A 24,580-nucleotide genomic window follows, 5' to 3' on the forward strand; every position below is an offset into this window, starting at 1 on the left:
GAGGCTTTTCCACCCAAATGTATAACATTTTGGAGCAAAGAATTTTTTGTTTGTTTTGGCATGAAAATTGTTAAAATTAGAGATAGATTTCAGCACAGAATACCGGCTATTGGCAGCTTCAATAAAAAAATCTCAGTATCAATATTGGCCTTCAAAACCCCATATCGGTGTAACCCTAGTAGCTATGTATTACCCAAAAAACGTTGCAGTGCACGTTTGTCAATAAGGGTTTTATTTTGAAAATCACGACCGGAAGTGTTGTTTTTTACATTCTGACTCGCTTGACAAAGCCGTCGACAGACCAGTCATTTCTTCTCTCGTCGTGTAACTTCAGTCCCCCACACAACACAACACCTCTCTCTGCCTCCCTTCCTCGCTTCACTTTCTCGTACCTCGCACCACCACCGGGGGTTCCGCCGGAACGCTCGCCGAGAGAAGAGCGCCATGGCCGGCGTGGTGGTTGAAGGGATGCCGGAGACGGCCGTCGGAGGAGTGATGCTGAACCGGCGGAGGAGCAAAGCCAGGCGGAGAAAGCGAAAGGAGTTGTTCGCCGTGCAGATGTGCTTTGTCGGGATACTGCTGGGGCTCGTCGTGGGGCTCCAGTCGTTGGCACAGAAAGCAGGTGAGGGGCAATTTACATCATGAAGGTTCATTTTGCGAGGAAGACAAAGCTGTTAATCGAGTTTCTTACAAAAAGGAACAACAGGCAGTTTGGTGGCATTAATGCTGTCAAGTATGTTTTGATGAAGACCTAAACATGGGTAGAAAATTATGGTTTTTAGATTTTTACTTCCCCCAAAAAAACAAAAACAAAAACAAAACCAAAAAACCTAATGAGCTCGGCACAAACAGCGAAAAAAACAAGTCTATATCCTATAATACATTTTTTATAAGGATTCTATGAAAATATCACAGCAAAACTACAAGTCCCTATAGGAATTTTGTTGGAATATTAGGGCATCTTGATATCACAGGAGTTACAAAACACCATATAGTACAATATGAATATTACTATTAGTACTATTGAATAGACACTAAAATGTGCCTATAGGAGTATTGTAGTGATACCATAGAAGATAGAAAATACCATAAAGTACCATGAGGTCACTATTAACTCACTATTGAGTACCACTAGGATTACCATTAGGATTATTATAGGAATATTATATTGATTTTTACGTTGGGGCACAGCAATAGTGTACCAGTTCAGAAACTTGCATTCATTGTTGAGAAAAAAAACAACAACATGCCTTCTTGGTTTTTGTAGCTCAACATCTGTATCTAATAATCCCCTGGAATTGGTAGCGGTGTCTATGCGGCTCTATGTAGCTTGAATTACTTGACAGAAAATCCACTTTTTTATTCATGTAATGTTGGCTACAGTAGCCTAGAACAATTGATAAGGTGGACATGAAGTGTGAATGTGTTGATACCAGGCTGTCTGCTTCTACTGTGCAAATTTGTGTTGATTGCTACTTTTGAGCTGGAAATTATACTGCACACCCCACAAGCTCACCACAGCTAAGAAGGATTATCATGTTGACAGTCATATCAATAATCATCTAGTAACAGTTGCTGGACTATGTGATCTCAGGTGAACCATTCAAATAGATTAAATAGTGTGTGTGTGTGTGCACCTTAAACTAAGCTTGATTCAACTGCTTTTGAACAGGATAATATCCATCCACTGTCTGTGAACTCAACCAATGTTATAGTGTCTGTGTGTTTGACAAGCAGGACTTGTTAATGGTCAAGTCATCAGCCCAATCAATATTTGTGATCATCATTGAAAACCAATTTCAATAATGAACCAATAATGTCATCAGGATGTTAGAAAATAGCTGCTCCATAGAGAAATAATGAGAGACTAATCTTGTGGAATGAGAGAATGAGAGTTATTGCACCCAATTGAGCTCTGTTGGATAGTGTCATCAGCTCAGAAAATCAGAAAATGAACCTTTAACCCCCCAGTCACCTTGGCCATCGCCCCCCCCCCCCCCCCCCCCCCCCCCCATGGATTACCTCCAAATTTCCTGGATGTTGTTCATGTTCATGCTTGTTGTCTTCCAACCTGCTGTCCTACACCATAGGGATAGAATACGATATAAACACCTACATGTGGCAGTATTCCCAAACTAAAACTGGTAACCTAGTCACTAGCAGTGTGTTGAAGCTGCCATTTTGGGGGCCACACAGATCATCAGAGTGCGAGATGACTAAAGGAGGCATTATGCGAATGATGAGAATGCCAGATGTCTGAAATTTGTAATATGTAACTGGGAAAACAGGAAATTATCGTCAGTGGCACATTTCACTCCATGAAAACATTCATGAAATGTCCCAAGTCTGGTACTGGATCATTGGTCTGGAAACAAGTCACGATGTGTTGTGGCAAGGAAATTTTAATTTTGATGATTTTCTATGTTCCGAGTTTTGTGCATGGGAACACAGCAATAGTGTTCATTATGATACACATCCATTTAGCTTTATTTGTACGCTCCTGTGCACCTGTTGTATTGCATACCAAGCTACAGAAAAGTGACCATCCACTACTGAAACAGCTGATGTGATATGAAAGTAAAACAAGACCAGAAACAAGACAAGAAAAAATAAGTGATTTAATTTGGATTTGTTTACTTATTCATTTTGTTCAATGTTGTGATAGCAATATGTCCTTGTCAGCATAATTTCTTTCTACATATCAAGGTCTTTCAGCACTTAAAAAGAAGAGGGGAAGGATATGCTAATGCTCAGAATGGTCGGTTTGAATATAATGAAGAGGTGCATCTTGATATGACAGATATCAAGATCAGATTTGGAAACTACAGCAGGCAGTAGTGCAATTTTGTCTTTCTTTCTTCCTTCCTTCCTTCCTTCCTTCCTATAGTCCCTAAGATTCTTCCCAAGTTGACCCCCCCCCCCCCCCCCCCCTATGGAGAAATCCACTCTTGAATTGGGTGCTAATCTAATGGACAGCATTTGCACAAAGGAGTCCCACATGGGAGAGCAGAATCTCCCCTCATGTCAGTGGTAGTAGCCCCCTGGCCAAGGGAGACACTGAGGCTTTCAAGGTCTCGGACACACACACGTGTCAAGGTGTGTGTGTGTGCTCTCCCATGTCTTTGCTTCCCCCCCCCCCCGGTGTTCCTGTGCACCGGCACGTGTGTGCGCACACCTACCTCTCCGCTCTCTCCCTCCATCCGACCATACCTCCCCATCTCCCCTTGTTCTCCATCTGTCTTTATTTTTTTCCACCCATCCCTCCATCTCCCAACAGTTAGACCCGGGACAAAAGCCCTATGCGAGGGGAGGATTACCAACACATGTCACCGTCGCTATTATCTCCAGGTATTAATATCATCGAGCCAAAGTCCCTCCATCATCCATCTGTGACGAACCTAAAAGACGCGTGTGTGTGTGTGTGTGTGCCAGCCAGACAAATGCTCATGGTATAGAGGGGTGGAGGAGCCGCTAATGGGCGCTTGGTATATCTGGTATACGGCATTAGTCTCTAGATGATCTCATTACGTAACTTATAGCTCTTTGGCGGCGGGTCCCCTTTCCCCTTTGCACGCCACCGGAGGAGCGGGAGCGGATAGCGGTGTACAGACGGAGCACTTTGCGCTGACGAAGCCTCGGGACTCGTAGGAACCGAAATAGACAAAAAGGGAAAGAGACGGGGGGGGGTTAGGGGGAGGTTGGATGATGTAGGGAGCAAAAGTGGGAGCAAGTGAGGACAGCGCCAGGGATAAAAAAAAAAAAATGGGGGGGAGGAGGAGGAGGGACGGAGAAAGGAGCGGGGGCTGGAGGGAAGACGTGGGGGGAGAAATTGAGATGGGGTCGGAGGAGGAGAAGAAGAAGAAGAAGCTGTGGGGGCGAGAGAGTTTGTGAGGCTGGGAGAGAAAAGGCGGTGAAGAGGGGAGAGAGAGCGAGCGGAGGAAGAAAGGGGGGAAGGATGGAGAGAGTCTTAGGTGGAGTGACACCTCTGTTCCTCTCTCTCTCTCTCTTTCTTTCTTTCTCTGGGATCGCTCGCTCTTTCTACGTCTCTCTCAGACGCAAACTGCACTCTCACCGAAGTCCTTTCCTCAAATAACCCGAAAACCACACTCGTATATGCACACACACACACACATACACATTTTTACATTTTACCTTTTAGGCATTTCGCTGATGCTCTGATCCAGAGCGACTTAGAATGAGTGCAACAGTAGAATAAGCTTCATTTCTTGGATCAGCAAAAAATACAAGCAACAAAGGTCAGGGCTTGAGTGGCTTTACTATACTCCAGTGACCATAGAACAATCATGTAAGAGCGTTTGCTAGGAAAAGAAATAGAATAAGAGCAACATATCCATCACTGCACAGGCACCAAAGTGCCACAAAACAACTTTGAAGCTGTTTTAAACATCGATATATCATTGACAAAAAATTGTGACAGCTTGGTACAATTGCCGTAAACAAATCAGACCATGTTCAAGACGATTGGTCGCCTCTATCTCACATTAATGCTATTGTTAGTGCTGGAGTTTCTCAAAATGAAGACCACATTTCCCATGACACAGAATGCTTCTACTTGCTACATTTGCATTTGACGAACAGCGCCCTCTAACTGTTTTGTGCCGTAAAGCAATCCAGCAGATTTCCCGCCAAATCCGACCAGGTGGCTCACAATGGAAAATGCAGAGTAGAGGCTTTTTGTTCCTTTATGGTAATCATACCAATGTCTCAAAATGAATGTGGGGATGATTTATTGATGCTAAAACGCTGCACATTGCACCTTTAATTGTTAGATTCAATGTCTCTAAGCCTTTTTGGGCTTTAAAAAAAAAAGTGACGTCTACTTGTGGCACTCTCTCTCTCTCTTTCCCTACCGCGTGCAAAGACGATCTCTTTTTCCCGCGCGCGCTCACACACACCGATACACACACACACACACACACACACACCTACACACGGTGCTGTGTCTAATTCAGCTGCATCTGGGTCATCCTGTGTGAGGCAGAGAGCAGCACTCCTCCCCTCCCCTCCCTCCTCCCAGTCTGAGACAGAGCACAGACACAAACAAGCTCCCTCTCTTTTTTCCATCCATCCATCCTTCCCTCCCTCCATCCTCCACTCTCTCCATACTCTCTCTCTCTCTCTCCCTCTCCATCATCCCCTCCATCTAGCTGTCACTCCACTCGCTCATCTTGTCCCTCTTTCCTTCCATTTCGGGTAGCACTCAGCTATCATTTCGGCCCCCCCCATAGCTGTAACCCCTTTGCACGGCGTACCTCCCTCACCATCCCGCCACCTTTTTTCCTTCTCTCTCTTTCTCTCTCTCTCTCTCTCTCTCTCTCTGTCTTTCCCTGTATCATCAGTTGCGCGCTCTTCAAAAAGCTTTTTCCCAGAATTCCCTCAACCCGCCGCTCGTCTGTTTGTTGACTTATTTATTTGCTGTTTTTGCCTCGCCGTCCCATATCTGCGTCATCGTTTTTTTTGCAGTTTAAACGCCGTTACCTGTTTGCTCAAGCACACTCGATGTGCAAAACAGTGCAATTGTGATATGAACGATGATAGATATAGACACAGATAATTGATTATTTCGTTCTCAGCACTTGAGAAAAATATTTCACATTGCATTAGTCGGTTTTTTAAGATCTATGACGACTGAGTGAACTAGTGTGTGTGTGTGTGTGTGTGTGAGAGAGAGAGAGAGAATTGAGAATAGAATTGTCAACACGCATGCACACTTAAATACGCGCACGTAATCCACACGCACACACACACACAGACTTGTTAGAGTGATACGTTTCTCATGTAACAGGCTCTACATGACATGGCCTGGATGTGTGTGTGTGTGTGTGTGTGTGCAGGTTAGTGCATGTGATTATGAAACAGTCAGAATATAAGGTGCAAATAGCTTGCTGTGTTCATCAGTGACTGTATGGATCTCTCTCTTTCTCTCTCTCTCTCTCTCTTTTGCTCTTTATTATAACTGCTTTATTTCCGTCACTCTCTCTTTCTTTTTCTCACCTTCTCTCTCTCTTCTCTCAGTCATATTCCCTCCTTGATCCATCGGTCATGGAGCGCTTCATTACAGCAGCTGGTTTTTACAGGCTTTGTGACAGCCGGTCCGGGTCTTGATAGATGGCTTTGTGTTGCCGTAACGGGCCGAGCTCCTAATGGGCCTTGTCTTTTCTTTGGGTTGGATCTCTGGAAACAATATCGTCCTCCTCCTCTGACTCAATCGTGTAAAAAGTAGACTCTCCCGCTAATTAGACTGCTTTCATATGCAGACTGCGGAATGCGCATGTGATCTGTGAGGAGGAATGTGGCATCGCCGTAACACCGCCAGGGTTCAAGGCTCGACTCCCACCGGGGCCGCGTGTAAATATATGCAGTCATGGTAGTGCAAAGCCGGGAACACGCTGCACAGCCGAGCAGACGGCGATAAGGCGGGATGTCACACACTTAAAGCCGCACTCGGCAATTTGGCACGTTGGCGGCAAGAGGGAGCCGTTTGAATTTTGAGGACTTCCAGATTCGAGTCGTAGAAATCCAGCGTGTTTGAAATAATGGTGGTGGTCCCAACTGGATCGGGAGGCAAGGGATTAGAGTCCTGAACCCTCACACTCTACAAGATCATCTGTACTAGTGGCGGAAATCAGTGATGTCAAATCGTGTCCATAATCAGCCTAAAAGTCATGTAGTGTGTCCCCAGCCTGAGGAGCCTTGGTGTGCGCACTGATGCTGCTGCAACTCACTTGAGATAAAAGGGCCCGCCAAAATGACGTGTGTTATATTGAATGAGTGGTGAAAGAGCATCATTGCATTATGGGAAATGCAGCTGTTGAAAAATGTGAGAGAGAGAAACAGAGAGAGAGAAAGAGAAGGAGAGACAGTGAAAGACAAAGACAGAAGACGTCATTCTGACTTAATGTCAAGCAGTCTTGTTTTTAACATTAATTAGTACTGTTAATCAGCCAATCAGCTTTTGTTTGTTAAACCATAATTAATAGCCTTAGTATGATAATTGGTATGATCATTATATCTTGTAATTTATTGATATTGTTCATTTTTGAAGCCGGCGAAGCATCATTGTATTGAATGGAATTGATTGGAACTGAAATGAATTGGCAGAGCAGCAGAGACAGAGGAGAGAGAAGCCTTTACACACTTCAACATCATATAGAGTGTACAGAGTACTACATCATCTACATTATATATTTCTATGTATAGTTGTAATGCAGTGGTTCTCAACGTGGGGTCCGGGGACCACCAGGGGCCCTTGAGGGGGTTCCAGGGGGTCCCCAACAAATTGATGAATTGTTAAACTTCAGCATTATTTCATTTACAAGAAATTAACACAATTAGAGAATGTAGAAGAATGACTATTTGGATCATAGTTTCTCTGTTATCTCTCTACCTACAATACAGATAGTTATGGAATTCTGGACAAAATCATATCTAACAATAAAAATATTCTCATATTTGGGTCCGAGAGACAAAATCTCATCAAATGGGGTCCATGGCTCTAATGTGGACTAAATTAGGGTCCTTGATATGAAAAAGGTTGAGAGTCACTGACCTAGAGTATTGAAAACCAACCATGCATTATGGCCATTTTATGCTATGGGGGGCAGTAAACAACTTATTTCCCCTTTAATTTCACTATAATTTATTTCAATAGAAATTATAGAATGACTATTGTAATCTTAGGTTTCACTCTCACCACAATTATTTCCCCCATGTACAGTGGAGACAGTTGCACAGTTCACCACTAAATCGGACCCCATTTGAGGGTCCCTCAGACAAAACCTCATCGAATGGGGGTCCGCGGGGCCCGGAGAGGGCGGAAAGCATCATCGTGCGCTCTTTGTGTGCCTCTTATATTGCTTTGGCACCACACCGTCAGCTGACCGATGAGCTGCCGGTGCGAGTCACTCAAAGCTCCCATTCTCCCATTGTATGAATGTGTGGGTGACAGGTCCGTGCTTTTGTCATTGAACACTGGGCATTATCACAGCGGGAGGCCCCCAGACACACACACACACAGACAGGCACACACACTCATAACCCTCTGATAGACGTCGATTATCCTTGACTGCTCTCATTGAAACATGAAATTGCCCCTGTGGGGTATCAGAGCTTTGTAGGTGTAAATGTGGAAGGTGTGTCAGAGCCTGCGAGAGGTTTGATCGTGTACATCTCCTATCTCCTATCTTCTATTTTTAGTGCTGCAATGGTACCTTCAATAGAGGTCCACCATCTTGCCATTGATCCTACATTAGCACTACAGTGGTAGCTATGGTTGAAGTCCCCTGCTTGAATTGATTCCTGCATCTATCCTGCATCTAGGTCTTCCGTTAGCGTAACACTTGTGCGTCTCAGTCAGCGTCACCGGATCATTCTTAATGCCTTCTGATAAAGAATGAAAGAGGAGAATTTGAGTTTTCCAACAGTTCTTCTCTGCAGCAGAGCAATTATAATATGGGGAATTCACTGTTGCATGCAGTGGGTCTTCTACAATGGCTAGATCTGTAAAAAAAAAAAAAAATAGCAGCCTAGTGTAGCAGGGTATACTGGTAAGAATTATTTTATTGTGGTACCTGATTTGAGAATATTAGAGGTTTTTTTATCCTTTTATCCTGTGTTTTGTTGTGCTTCACATCATTACGCTATCCTCAGGTTGCATAAAATTAACACTCTGGATTGTAAAAAAATCCAGAAAAAAATAATTTATTCACTATAGATTGGTTGCAATATGTTCTACCAGAAAATCACACTCTCATTTTCCACTCTTCAAAGTAGCCAAAGTCACAATATTGTTATAGTGACAACACTAATGCAGGCAACACATAAATATTACATTAGTTACAATGATGAGTCATTAATTTGGGCATCTTTTTTTTTTCATTTTGCTCCCAGTTTGGTGAAAGGATTCAGCTTTTATCTTTCAGCTACACTAAAATGGCTTGTAAGCATTATCAGCATTCCTCTATAATAACCAAGGGCCACCATCAGATGCAATGCAACTATCTAGGGGTGTCACAGTATCCCGTTATTGATATTAATATGTACCACTTGTCTTTTCAATTTATGGCCTTTTTTAATTCATCATAGTGAGTAGCACACACAATTTCCACGTATATCCTTTCAATTAACAGAGAGCTATACTTCACTGACAGTTGTAGATAAAGTAAGCTAAAATTAAACATGCATGCACCCACACACACACCACACACACACACACACACAGGTACGCACAAGCTTCTGACAGTTAATGAGGTTATCATAAGAGTCCTGTTGATTCCATGGAGGTCCCTGCCTATGTTTAATTTAAGCCTGGAGATGAATAATGAATCCACACCAGAGCGGATACAGTGTGTAGCGTTGCGAGCGGACTGACTGCATGACACTGGGAACTAGGGGGGGGGGGAAGACTTTGGTTTACATGCATGGAGTGCAGCGAGGGATTATGTGGTGATGCTGTACCAGCCTCTTGGGAGAAAGGACAGCGGGATGGAGGGCCATATGGATTTCAAATTAGAATGAAGATAAAGTAGTTATTTAATAAGCATGGCGGGAATACTGTCGACGGACATCATATGAGTTTAGTTTCAGAATTATGTAAGTGTGTGTGTGTGTGTGTGTGTGTGTGCGTGGTGTGCATGTGAGAGAGGAGGGGAGAGAGAGAGAGTGGGTAGGAGGGTTGATGTGTCCACTTGTTTGCATGTGCCTGTGTGTGTTTATCTCAAATAAACCATTCTGCTACTGAACTCGAGTAAGAATTCACTTTTGTTCTGTCTTCAGACAAACCCAGACTAGAGTATAGTATAGTATAGTATGGTATGGTATGGAATGGTATAGTATAGTATAGTATGGTATGGTATGGTATGGTATGGAATGGTATAGTATAGTATAGTATGGTATGGTATGGTATGGTATGGAATGGTATAGTATAGTATAGTATAGTATAGTATAGCATTGTATAGTAAACTATAGTATACAGTATTATAGTGTAGTGTAGACAAGTTACATGTAGTATAGTATAATATAGTAGTATAGTATAGTAGCCTATAGTAGAGTATAGTGTCATGAAGTGCAGTAATGTATATTATAATGTTGTATAGTACTATAATAATAATATATTACAAAGTAGCATAGTATAGGACTATACTACAGTATACTGCCCTACAAAGCTAAAGGGCAGCAACTGCATGAGATCAAGAGAGTGAAACTGAGAAAAATGACTTTATTATCTTCATCTTCATTATCGCCTGTCCTGACAAAAGTATTATTGGTATAGAAGTGGACAATGTATATGGTTTAATAGCACCTATGGGTCTCATTTTTGTTAAAAGGTCATGACACTTGACCTTTGAAAAACACACAAAAAAAACAAAACAAAAAAAAAACAGTATAGAGTATAGAGCAATAGTTTTGAGTTGTTTAGATTATAGTACAGCGTAAGCTAGTCTATAGTCCAATATAGTATAGTATACTATAGTATACTGTATAGTATTGTGTAGTATAGTACTATAATATAGTCTAGCATAGAGTAGTGTCGTGTCATGGAGTCTAGTCTAGTCTAGTATAGTAGTATAGTCTAGTATAGTATAGTATAGTAATGCACATCATAGCAGGCAGTGCTACTATTTTTTCTTGCCAACAAACAAGGAAAGGATGGTGAGCCGTTGGCTTTCTTGTGCATGAACACATTTGTCTTTTTAGCATCCATCACTAAGTTAATACTGTTTATGAATCATGATTAGTAAAAACATGCTGTTTGTGACAGCTAAGTGGTGTTATGTCTCCAATGAGTCAGTCACGAGCATGGGCAGTCTGTTTTTATGGAGTGGCTCAGGGTCCAGTAGCCCACTTGACCACTTGGCAACCAACTATTGAGACGCTCTTGGACTTTGACACCTGATGACAAGAACCATAGCAATGATTTCAGTCAATAGCAAAATATCAGATAGTGGAAAAAGGAGCAAAGTATTTAAGGTTTTGTGTGTGTGTGTTCGTGCGTGTGTGTGCACACGTGTGTGTGTGTGTCCCCGTCTCCCTGTTGTTCCCAATCTGTTAACAACAGCTTTATCTCTCACCCCCAGGAGCCCTTTCTCACGTGTTCATTATCAAATCATATGGACACACACACACACACACAAGCACACACACACTCAGCGCAGTTATGATGGATGAGCAAATCTGAGCAAGGGTCAGTGAGTTTGTCTGTGGGCCATGTACTGTATTAGATCTAGCTGTGATTAAACATTAGGAGCTATTTTCTCTTCTGTCTCTCTCTCTCTCTGTCGCTCCCTCCGTCTCTCTCTCTCTCTTTTTTCTCTAATCTCTCCCTCTTCTCTCCGTCGCTCCCTTGCTCCCCAAATACACCCTGGCTAATTCATCACCCGGCCCAAAGCCCATTTTAGCACCCGCCATGTGTATTCTGGGATCCTCGCATGGCTTGGAGAGACAGATGAAAGGAGGAGAGAGCTGGAGAGAGAGGGAAGAGAGGGGTTCATCCCTAAGTAAGAGAGTAACCATTGTATAAGATATAGGCATTCTAGACCCACTCGATCTTTATTTCTCTCTCTACATCTTCTTCTTCCGCGTTCATTCTCTTCTCCTTTCCTCTTCCTCTCTCTTTTCACCCCCTCTTCTTAACTCTTTCTCTTCTCTAATCTCCTGTACTCTTACTTCTTGTTTATCCCTTATCAACCCTATCAACCCCCCAGATATATTATGCTCATTTTTTATACTCATTGTGGGCTATGGGACAGTAAAAATCTTAATTATTGCACCTTTAAGTGTCACAATCATTGTCTCTCACCCTCAGTCAACCACCAATCTGTGAGATTGACTAATGGAATTTCCCATTCGCTGCCTTTTGTCTGTGTTTCGCCATGAGCCCAAGCTGACCTATAGACCCTACGGTTATATATAGAGAAGCCCTATAAAAGTCCTCATTAAGCATGTGATTGATGAGCTTAGCCAAGACCTGCTATACCTCTCACCGGCCCTCTACATTCTATACAGAGGAGTCCCTCCCTATGCATTAAAAATGGGAGAGACCTGCCGTTTTCCCCAAAGGCCATGAGTTTTGAGAGTATTATAGATCTAGAGTTTTCACAACTGGGAGTTATTATGCGGGGAAATGTAGGTTAGTTGTTACCGGCGTAAGATTAAAGTCAAGGTTATATCCTCGCGCTGTAATGCGAGGCAGGTGCATACATGAATCTAATCAGAAATACAAAGCGAGGTGAGCTGACAATGAGCCAAGAAGATGCTTCTTTCGTTGCAAATGTGCTTGTCAGCTGCTCCGTCGCCTTTAACGAGGTTGCGGGGGTCAACGTTTCCTCCTGGGACAGTTAATTTATCCAGCGCTATACACCGATAAACAGGATCTGATGTAACTAACTTTTGCCATAATCTAGATTTAGCACTTCTTGGTTATTTTGCCTAATATGTCTCAATGAATTTGGGAACAATTACTTGTTTCTCCTGTCAGCAACACGCGGAGCTCTACTGTTTCTGCCTGTGTATCATGTGAAATGGCAGATGTAAATGGAGACAAATATGCTCCAAATTATATTATTATTATGATTGCTCGCAGTGCTTATTGTGAATGATAGCTGTTTATATTGAGGACCGTTAATGTTAGTGGTTGATTTGATCGTAAAGTGGGATCGTAAAATCCTTATCACAAGATGGATACCCCCACATACTCTATCTATTAATCAATGGATATCTTCTTTTCATAATGTACTAGACTTGGAATTGTCAATTGCATCTGCAAATAATGCTAAAGGAGAAACATTAGAGGCCATTAAAAGAGCTGGCGACCTGGTAAAATCCTTTATGTAAAATATGATTGTAGATATGTGTATATTTGTATTTGAGGAAGGGCGAGTTTGAGGGTGTACATGCCTAGTTTTGTGTACAATTATGTTATGTTATACTAATATGTGTATGAATAGATGAACTTCCACGATTGCAGATAAGTAACACTATCTGTATTACTTGTGAAGCAGCAAGAGGGGTGGGGGGTAGGGTGTGGGAGGCTGAGTGGGCGAGGGAAAGGTTCCTTGCCCCCTTTTTTTTGTATTTACGTGTGTATAATAATTTGTATACTTGTATGTTTATGCCACCCTGTGAGGATGCCATGAAAAAACTAATAAAAAGTTGGTCACAAAAAATAAAAGTGGGTGTTGTCAAGGGATTGGAATTGGATTAAATGTTAATGTTTATTTTAAATGTCAAATTCTATAATGATTAGTATAGGCAGCTAAAATTGCAGTATGCCATTATACAGGCTTGGTTGTACAGCCCTAGTGACTCAGAGGTTCAAATTTCCCTCCAAAAACCATGTGACACGTGAAGTACGTGCGGCATCAGGTAGCCCAAATTCACAGCCACGTGTTTTCTCCTTCTTCTTCTTCTTCCTCAGCTCTCCTTGGGTGATGATGACAGAGTCCGGTGTGTGATGGAGCTCTTTACAGCAGCGATTAGCCCGCGGGCCTCTTTTGTTCCCCTGAACAATGCAAACACAATCACAGTGCTATTCACCTGCACTTAGCAGGGCCAAAGGAACCCATTAGGCTTTTAATTACCCAGATCAGATTAATCATATTCTCAGACGACTCTGAGTGAAATTTAACCGTCGTGTGCATGTGTGTGTGTGTTTGCATGTGTGTGCGTGTTTGCATGTGTGTGTGTGTCCGTGGACTTATGTGTGTGGGAGAGAGACGCGGAGAGAAGCTCATTACGTTATGGCGGAGATTAGAAAGGCTCTTCCTATTGAAAAGACAAATATGCTGAGGATATTCATCTCCACATTGGAAAGATAATGAGTGAAACTGTCTTCTTATCTGCAGCCTGCTCTTTATTCAGAGAACTCACTGTTTAATAGGCAGTCTGCTGCCAGAAGCTATTCTATTAAAGTCTGGCTGATTATAGAATTGTTTAAAAGTGGAGGAGACAATGCATGTTATGTTATTATGAGGACAGGAGACTAACTTTGGGGGTACGGGATGACTGTGGGATTCAGAATTTCATTAGCCAATTAAATTTCTCGGCTGGCAGGTAGTTTTAGGAAAGCCTGACTGCACACAGGTTGGCTAGCAGAATCAACAGACCTACCAGGTACAGCAGATATTTATGTGCATTTATGTAGCTAGTGTTAAAGGAATACACCAATTTTTTGGGGTGATTGGCACATTGGTCAACTCCAAAATCATCCATGTGTCCCTGATAGATTGTTTGCTGCGGGGATCCATGCTAACACTTTAGCATACACCATGTTCAGTGATAGTAAGTGAAAGATTAATTATCATTAACTCAATATAGCTGATGTAGCCAGCTATTGTAGGTAACCAAGCACATATTCATCCGCTGTGCAGTGATTTTTAGCTGTGCACAGTCTCCCATCACCCACCACCTTCACCTCCTATGTAAACACAGAAAGTAGTCCCTGCTAGTTGAAAACAGTATGTTATTTTTGTATCATATTTCATGTTGTTTCTACCAGTCTCCTACACAAAACTGCCACATATCATTTGATATTACTTACCATTTAGCTTTAGAGCTACTACAAGTTCTCATTTTCTCACCTTTGGGATAATGCTAGTCGCCTACTATCACTCATCATAGTGTATGTTAAAGTGTTAGCATGGGGCCTACTATCACTCATCATAGTGTATGTTAAAGTGTTAGCATGGGGCCTACTATCACTCATTATAGTGTATGTTAAAGTGTTAGCATGGGGCCTACTATCACTCATCATAGTGTATGTTAAAGTGTTAGCATGGGGCCTACTATCACTCATCATAGTGTATGTTAAAGTGTTAGCATGGGGCCTACTATCACTCATCATAGTGTATGTTAAAGTGTTAGCATGGGGCCTACTATCACTCATCATAGTGTATGTTAAAGTGTTAGCATGGGGCCTACTATCACTCATCATAGTGTATGTTAAAGTGTTAGCATGGGGCCTACTATCACTCATCATAGTGTATGTTAAAGTGTTAGCATGGGGCCTACTATCACTCATCATAGTGTATGTTAAAGTGTTAGCATGGAGTACCGGAGCCAATGGTCTACCGGGGACCTATGGATGATTTTGGTGTTCATGTACTCATTACTTAATGGGTAAATTGACCAACGGGCCAATCTACCAAAAACTTTTGTTTTTTTATTCTTTTAAATTCAACACTTGGTTATTATTTTTGCAGACAGTGCAGTGAAGACAGATAGAGGACAGAGGAGCAAAGAGATGTTTAAGTACACCGCAATGCTTTTACAATAAGTTCTTGTCATATGAGTGGTCAAAGGCTGCATGACTGTCCCTGTGTTGGTCCTTGTTTTTGTTAAAGCTAAAGCTCTTTGGATACTTACCAGGTGGTTAGCGCTATGAGCAGTGATTACTTTCAAAGCAATGTCACTGCACACTACACTCTTTTTGTGATAAACGGAGTGGAAATTCATATTTTCTCTCAGCATTTAAGATAGACAGGGAATAGAGGACAGACGCGTTTCTGCAAACTCAGTACAATGAATGACACTGGTCCACACACACATTCATACACTAATATACCTACACAAAACATGTCATTATGAGGGTTGTGGTCATGTTGAGCTGCAGCCAACTTAGGTCATGTTTTGTGCTTTGTCCATCTCTTACCTCCTGTGGGATATGGTGTCACATTTGGGAATGCACCATAGACTTCCCTTTATCTGCTTTTGGACAATTTGGACAATTCAACCTGATTACATAACCATGTTGTCTGAAGTCATCTCTGCACTGGAGAGACGATTTGTACTGATACGTGTTTGTGTGTGTGTGTGTGTGTGTGTGTGTGTGTGTGTGTGCGTGCGTGTGTGTGTGTGTTTTGTAGAATCTCCACAAATAAAACATTTCCACAGCTATCATCTTTCTCTCTCTCTCACTCTGTCTCTCTCACACACTTTCTCTTTGCCACTCTGAAGCTCATACATTTATTCTTTTCCTCTGCCTCTTCTCTGTGTTGCAGTGTGGAATGGAACTCATACAGTATTTCTCTGTAGTAAGGGAAGTGTGAAAATCTTTCTTCAGGTTCTGGACCTGGATGTGTCTCGCGTCCTTGTGTCTGAACGGTGTGTTTGACTGGTGTAGGAGTAATGGCACTTTGTTACATAAACGCCCGTGCATGCAGATACACATGCACACACACACACACACACACACACACGAGTGACTTCACCTGTTGATTTTCCTCTGTGACATGTAAATTTGATTAGCTGTTCATCCAAACAGTCACGGATCTGATGGGGGCCAGATGGGGGCCAGAGAGAGAGAGTAGTTCTAGTTCATCTAGTTATCTGCAGGAAAGATCAGAACAATGAAATTAATACGGCATCATAATGAAAACTGAAGTTAAGTGAGGTTAAAAACCCAAGATGGGCTTGTAGTGACACCCTCGCTAAACCAGATGAAATTGTCAATCCATTATATATTTAAGAGGCTACTTGTAGCATTTTTAAACATCAAAATATATCATCGTCAAATTAATTGATACCTCGCTATTATTGGAACGGAGGCCTGTTAACCTGAGGCTGACGACCAGAGCTGTCGGCTCGGCTGAGAAGAAGCTCCAGGGGAGGAGAGGGGAGCGTAACACCCCCCCCGTGCCCCCGCACAGCCCTCTGCCACAGGGGAGAGGCTCCTCTGAGCCCCCCTGCCAAGCCTGGATCTTCAGAGGGAAAGAGAGATGAGAATGAAAGGCGATAGGAATCCTTGAAGATGACAACACTCTTACACACTCACAGCAGGAGTGACGTCTGACAGTGTCAGCTAACGAGGTTCTTAACAAGGCCATTAACGAGCTGTCACGTTCGTTAAGCACCAATTACCCACGCCCTCTGATGGGCTTTGCATATATTCATGTTTTATGTGTGTATATACAGAGTATATAGGCCTACACACAAACATAGACATACACACACACACACACACATACACACACATATACATATACATATACATATACATATACATACAGTACATCTACTGTATATATACATAGATATGCTCCTTCAGGAAAATCTCCTTTGACATGATTCACAGAGACAGCTATTTCTTAAATACACAAGAGACCAATGTCATTCTAACCACTCATAGCCATATTGATTTATTGATGGAAAATCACACGTGAAGTCTGAGCTTGTGCGTGTGTGTGTGTGTATGTGTGTCTGTGTCTGTATGTGTGTCTGTATGAATGAGAGACATGATTATATAAGTGTAGCAAGTGTAGCTTGTAGTTCTCAACTACAAACTACACTTGATAGATATTGAGTAAATGTAGCTTTCCTTTGCATCAGTGCATTGACAGCTTGACTAACTGGCAAAGCAGATTCTGTGTAGTATGGCGCTGGCACAAACACAGACTGCATGCACCCTGGATGGTGTTTTGCAGTGAGAATATACCTTTAATGAACTCTATGTGTTTTAATGTATTTACAAAATCTACATGTCCTCATTTAAAGGACTACACTGACACAAAATATGACATACTGTGGAGATATTTATAATTTATATGACGTTAACTTTATATTTGAGTCATCTGTGTTGATCGAGGGGAACTAACTACATGGTGTTAGTAACCGTAGGCGATTAGCATTATCCAAAATCTGAAAATGGACCTTTTAGTATTCCAAATTTAGTATTGTTTTTTCTTCTATGCCCTGTAGATTCATGACTTGTGAAAACAAAATCTCAATCTTCATCATTAGTGAAGTTCATTACAAATCAACAGCACAAGAACTTTAGCTGTCTGGCTAACTTCGCTCACTTTCTGTGTAAACAGAAAGTTACGTTTGCGGGAAGAGACATTAAAAGTACATTCCTTTTGTCGAATGTTATGTCCGCAATCCCCTAAACACGCCTTAGAGCTGCTTCAAGTTCTCATTTTCTCACTTTTGAGGTTATGCTAACCTGTATGCTAAAGTGTTAGCATGCGACAGAGCTAGTGGAGACACAGAGAGCTTCGTTCTCAAGATTCTACATACAGTCCTGATATGAAACACAGCCATGATTGCGCTGAGCTCCCTTCGATCAACACGGATGACTCAAATACAGAGTTAGAGTCATATAAATTACATGAATCTCCACAGTATGTGTCATATTTTGTGTCAGTGTGGGAGTTTGCCATTGTAGGAATGCCTAGTAGCCTAGATATTATATGTCCTATGTAGAAGCCAAGGATGTTGGTATCACGTGTAGCATCGCACCATATAGTACATGCCACGTGCTCCTGGCCTGATTCTCCTCTCTCCAGGGACAAGGTTGTAGCGAGCACTCATGCACACACACACGCACACACACACACACACACACACACACCAAGCCGTATAGTAGACCAGTGATGGCCCTGCACACGCATATACTGTATATATATACAGAAATCCAAACACATGCACATATCACACATTTCACACAAACACACACAAGGATTCAGACATGTCTCCATGGACACAGAGAAACACACACACACACACACACATACACACATGCCTGGCGAGGGCAACTAATGAAGATAAAGTAGCTAATTAAGCATGACAGTGAGGAGGGATGGGCGGCCATATTATGTGACGTTATGGGGTTGGCTTGGACCTATAGACATAGGACGTCGGCCAATATAGGACACAGTGGGTTAGTGACGTGTGTGTGGTGCACTGCTGTGTGCGTGTGTGTGTGTGTGTATGTGTGAGAGAGAGAAAGAGAGAGATGGATGGATAAATAGCGGGGGGAGAAAGATATATCAATACATGGACAGATAGAATTTTTTTGTAGTCCGTTCCAGCTCCCTAGGTGTTTGCGATTCCCCATAAGCGTTCTTTCTATACACTACTCACACACACACATCTCACATACACACACACACACCGCTGGCCTAGATCTCTGCGGTGGGGAGAGTCCTGCAGGTTCAGCACATCTTGGCTGACACCATACTGTCTGAGATCTGGGGGAAATCTGGCAACACACACATTATGCATTTAGTCACCTAGTAACCTTATCTCTCTCTCTCTCCCTATCTCTCTCTCTCTCTCTCTCTCTCTCTCTCTCAGTGTTTCTCACACACGTACACTCTCATACACATACACACACTCATGCTGGAACTTTACATTATCCAGGGTATCTGCTGGTCCTTAGGAAATCTGAAAAAGTCTTAAAATTAATTATCTAAATTTAAGGCCCTAAAGGTATTAAAATATCTTAAATCTTAGGGATCTTATATTTTTTTCCCCCATGCAATGACAGGTTTCTTTGAGCTGCATGTCCACTCCTATCTGTTGTATAAGCACTATTGGACTTCATGTCACTTAATAATTAATTTTCTTTTCTACTGCCCAGTTGTAGTTTCAGGACTTTCATTAGATATGTTAAATCAGAAATTGGTTTGCTGAAGCAGCAGAGTATAGGATACAGCTATGAATAAGATATATGAATAGAGCGTACTGAAGGTCATACAGAAAACAATCACACTTGCTGAATGTATTGAAAGAAATAATAAAGAAATAAAGATAGCGTTTTCATTGAGAGATGAAGTGCTAGTGTGCGTCACTAGCTATTCCCAGTGGAGGAGAAATATACACAAATGTATGCCTTGTGCAGCTATTCACATGCAGATATGAATATGAAATATGAGTAAATATTAATAAGCAAACACGCATTGTAGGTATTTACATTATCATGATAAACTAACCCTCTAATTTGGGTTTACGACAGGGACAGATGATGAAATTCTGTCTGAAAAATTGTCATTTTTCCAGCAGCTAGGGCAATTTTTGTGAATGAGTCTAGGGGAAATGCTGCAGTCCTCTGGTGCAGCTCCGCACTGAGGCCCACATTGCTTTTCCCTCTTTACCAGTTCTACAGTGAGGAGCCTATAGCTGATGACATGGGGGATTTGTTTAGCCGGAGTTTGCCTGTATGAGCGATGGCACTGCATAGCACATCTGATAGCATGTGCATGTGGGTATTTTGGATACTCAGTGTTGTGTGTGTGTGTGTGTGTGTCTTGGTTACTCAGTGTTATGTCATGCACCCCACCCCCTCGTCTCACCGGTTACGTCACATCGCCATAGTAACCTCGGCACTGGTGATGCATTCTGCTTCACTGGACTACCAGCCAACCAAAAAGGTTGGCTGGTAGTAGCCAGTGTCTGTCTACCTTGTGTTTGTGTTTGTGTGTGGGGGTGCATCCGCATGCACCCGTGTGTGTGTGTGTGTGTGTGTGTGTGTGTGTGTGTGTACTCGGTGTGTGTGTGTGTGTGTGTGTCAGCCTAATGGAAAATGAGGAAGGAAGAGAGAGAGACTCAGACACACATTATTAAGAGACGAGAGGACTCCAGCGGGGTTTCTTGAGTGTCTGCTTTAAAGTTGTTGAATGTCTTCTATTAGACACACACACACTCACTCACACACACACACACACACACACACACACACACACACACACACACACTGGCTCTGGGGAAGAGCATACAGTAAAGAGGGCAAGAGGCGTCACAACAATCGGAGCTTCATATGAGCGTTGCACTGATGCAGCTTGGCAGAATTGACCCATTGGTCTCCTCTTTGTGGAACTATACATACTGTAACTGTACGTCAGCGTGCAACTGTGCATTCTGTTCATTTTGAAATAAATTGGATTTTTTTTTCAACAGATATTAAGGTAATGACATGTAAGCCAGTTGGTTGCCAACATTGCTTAAGAAGAAAGGGAGAAAATCAGTGCAGATAACATTGGGCTGTAAAGTTTAATGCTCACATTACCTCAGAAATGATGAAATTATGACCAGGATTGATGCATTTGACCATAGGCAAGTAATATCATACCTATATCTATATTAATATCTGTCTGTTCAGGAGCCAAAAGGTGTTTTAGTAGAAACAACAGTATCATGACATTTGGTCAAAAAATGGACAAACTCGTCTCCATTGTCTTTGAATATTGCTTGTGTATGGAAACCTTTAAAATTTGGAGCAACAGCAATATTTCACTGCGGTTTTAGGAAGAAGTGAACTTCATATTTCATATCATAGAGGTACTGATGAGTTTTCCTCCATGTTTTACATCTTGATTGCATTGCACCTTCAAGACCTCATTCTCTGGTACACATTCAGAAATATTATATGGTTGGACTGACAAAAACTGTAGGAATGACATATGAATTAATGCAACTTTTCACTGCGCTGTATAAGATTTGACCCACAGATGACCCCTTTTCGCGAAGCACATATCCGCCGTGATACCGCTGTATTGTGATGACTGCAGTCGTTGCTCCGAAACGTCCCGTTCCGGCTCAGTGCCTCCCCAGTCCTCTATCCGCCTGCGACATCGCTGTTTGCGTCACGCTGCACGCTTCTGAAATGTTTCATATTTCTTCGTTTTGATAAATATAGCCGCCGCGGGGCTATTTATAGAAGCCCCGGCGCGCTCTGCACCTAAGTCGGGGCCTGTTGCATGGTGGGAGGGGAGATGGGTCGGAGGTGGGGCGCTTGAGGATACTGTGACCCAGATGACTGAGCTGGAACGATTGGCCCCGCGGCGCTCGGCACTCAGCACGCCGCCGCACTAATGTCGCCGTAGGAACGTGATGACACAAGATGTATGTCTCATCTGCCTTTGTTCTGTGGGAAGCGGAATGGAGTATTCAGGAATGTGCATTAGCTATGAAACGAGTAGCTTAGGCATTACCAGACGCTTGTGTGTACGTCATAGATGTTCACTACACTAGGGGACATTTAAAGAGTGTATTTTCAAAGTGTTATGCATCCATGTTGGAAATAAAATCATCAGTCATCAAGTTCATCAGTCGATATCTGTAAAAGCATGTTTTGTCAACGAAGGTTGTAAGTTACCTGCTATCCTTTAAAAGATAAAATAAGTTGTTTCAATGTTCTAACAACCTTTAATAGCAAACCTCAGTAGCTACAAAATGTATTTTTTTCCTGTTACGCTTTTAATTGAAACCAGACCATAAATCAACCAGCAAATACAGATGGTCCTGGTGGCTTTGAGCATAGGTTGGAATCACTGATGCTGACCAAGCTAAGAAAAGAAGTGAGAATAGCCATTCTGCTGGCCTGTGTGAGATTCTTATGGTGGCCAAGACATTTCATGGTGCGGTCAGTTCATTACCTTGACTTGGCATTAGCCTACTGTAAGCTGACAGTGGGTGCTGAAAATTGATGAGCACACATATGAATGTGTTGATAAAAGAGTGTGTGAAAAATATTTCAGCACTAATTTTGATAAATCTTTAATACATACAGAGATTACACAATTTGTTATTTCATCTCTTTTTAGAGTGATTGTTAAAAGTCCCTTACGTTCCTTATATAAACCCCAAGTCCTGGGTTCTTTTCTTCCTTGGATCCTACGTGATGCAATCAATATCTTTCACCGAGCCAACTCCCCTGGGACGGAGCTGCCATTGACGGTTTGCCTGGTGGTTTATTTGACGTGCAGTGGAGTCTCCGATACTTTGTGCAGCCCTTCTAACCATTCCGTGTTCTCTCTGCCTCTCTCTCTCCCTCTCTGTCTTTCTCTTTCCTAGGATACGATGTGTCCAGCTCCATGGTGGTGGAGGAGGAGGCGAGGTGGGAGAGCCGCCACCTTCTGCAGGAAGTCTACGACAACGAGTCGAACCTCTTCTCCGACCCGGAATCCAAAAACTGCACTGAACCAGGTAAGAGTGGTTAAGACCTGAGAGACTCAGCGGTACAAATCACCCCTTGTGTTACCCACATCCTAAATCTGTCCTGGGATCAAGACATAGTACTAACTGGTTTTAAACATGCTGAAGTTATTCCTCTAAACAAGAAAGGCAGAGAGACTGATTCTAGGAACTGCAGGCCGGTGCTGATTTTAAGCATTATCTCAAAAATCGTTGGGAAAGTTGTTCATGAACACCTGATGCTGATTTCATAAGGAAGGGGATTGATGAAGGCAAATTGTGTGGAATGGTTCTGTTGGACATCCAAAAGGCGTTTGACACAGTTGATCATTGAATCACCTTAAACAAAGTTAAAGGGACTTGGGATGGATAATACAAGCCTTTTTGTAAATGGGCCAGTGGTCAATGGGCATGTATCTGAGCCTTTGCATCACCTGTGGTGTACCCCATGGAAGTGTACTGGGACCACTTCTGTTGTTATTATACAATCAAGCTCTGTGCTTTTGTGTGTTGATAATGCTGACTTGGCAGGAGAATGGCACTCAGCACACATTGCCCTAAAGGCTGCCCCCAGTATTGAATATTTATGAGAATTCCAGTAGCTCGAGGTAGACACTGTAATGTCATGTAGACCGAGTAGATTTTGTTTGCCAAGTATGAGTAATAGATCTAACTAACCCAAACAGACTTGTTGCCAGGTTGGCCGAGCTGAGCCTCTGAAAGTTGTTAGGTTTGTCTTCCGTCACATTAATGGGCATGTGTCCTTGTATTTCTATACTTATATTATTACATTTTGCTGCTTCTCACTTCTTTAAAGGGCTATTTTAGGGTTAGGACTAAGGTTCTAATTTGGATTAGGTTTAGTTTAAGGTTAGGCATGTAGTAGTGAAGGTTAGGGGTTAAGGATTGAATGTAGTCCTCACAACCCTAACCCTATAGTTATATAAACTAGGGATGTTAATGATTAATCGACGATCGATTAATCACCGTTAACAATTTGATCGATCAAGCATATATTAATCGATAATGTACGTTATGTGCTATTTCTCATTTTTTTCGGAAATGATTTACCGCCACAAGGGCGCAATTTAACTTTCACCGCCTATACAGAGGAAGAAGAAAGCCCAGCAAGCGGGTGGAAGCATTACACCCGAAAAGACAACAGTGTTCATTGTAAACATTGTAATACAAAGTTGAAATACAGCACCTCTACAAGCACAATGAAAGAGAATGCATTCCCCCGGCTGGTGAAGTTGGTGCGACGCCATACTATTTGTGCCTCCCGACCCGGGACAGCTGTTCTCCCGGAGCGTGTGTTTCAGGATGGACTGACTGTCACCAGGCTGCACTGGACTCATCCCTGACCACGTAGATACGCTCTTATTCTTAAATAAACCCGTAGATTGTCGTACCATTGTTTCCAATACATAAACTGTGGCAGCGCCACAATATCGGCACGGCCGGCGCAACATAAAAAGTTAATCAAATTGATGTAAATCGCTCTGTAATGCGTCTAATGTGCGCATCACGTCATGTCTGTCATTTGGCGATGCAGTAGCTCTGTACTCAACCTGACAGTCCGTCTCCCGTTCTGAAAACGTTCGTAAAAAAATATAAAATTCCACAATTTCTCAGAACTCGCATGTGTTGTAACGGTAAAGAGTAACTTGATTCTTTTCAATCGGACAATTCTAACGCTGCTCAACACTCAGAAAGTTAACATGAGTGCAGTGCAGAGACTTCATTGCATATTCCGCCAGTTGGGTTCTGTTGGACACAATGTAAAGACAATTTAAAGTAATTAAAGAAAGTACATTTTCAGCCTGTGGGAAACACTGACGTCCGTTGTCGAGGGTCCCGACTCTTTTGAATT

The 24,580-nt window shown here is 42.4% G+C and overlaps 1 protein-coding gene across 1 annotated transcript in view; it reads left to right on the forward strand.

Moving 5' to 3' along the window:
• The first annotated feature begins 459 nt into the window (after positions 1–459).
• The window catches only part of slc24a3 (solute carrier family 24 member 3), a 69,631-nt gene continuing 45,510 nt past the window's right edge, over positions 460–24,580 (forward strand). The window contains exons 1-2 of the mRNA XM_078288701.1: positions 460–622; positions 22,588–22,719. Coding sequence (XP_078144827.1) covers positions 469–622; positions 22,588–22,719 — 286 coding nt within the window. The 5' untranslated portion in view covers positions 460–468. The remainder of the gene's footprint in view (positions 623–22,587; positions 22,720–24,580) is intronic.

The sequence above is a fragment of the Centroberyx gerrardi genome, chromosome 15, assembly GCF_048128805.1.
Source record: "Centroberyx gerrardi isolate f3 chromosome 15, fCenGer3.hap1.cur.20231027, whole genome shotgun sequence".
Taxonomy (NCBI): Eukaryota; Metazoa; Chordata; class Actinopteri; order Beryciformes; family Berycidae; genus Centroberyx; species Centroberyx gerrardi.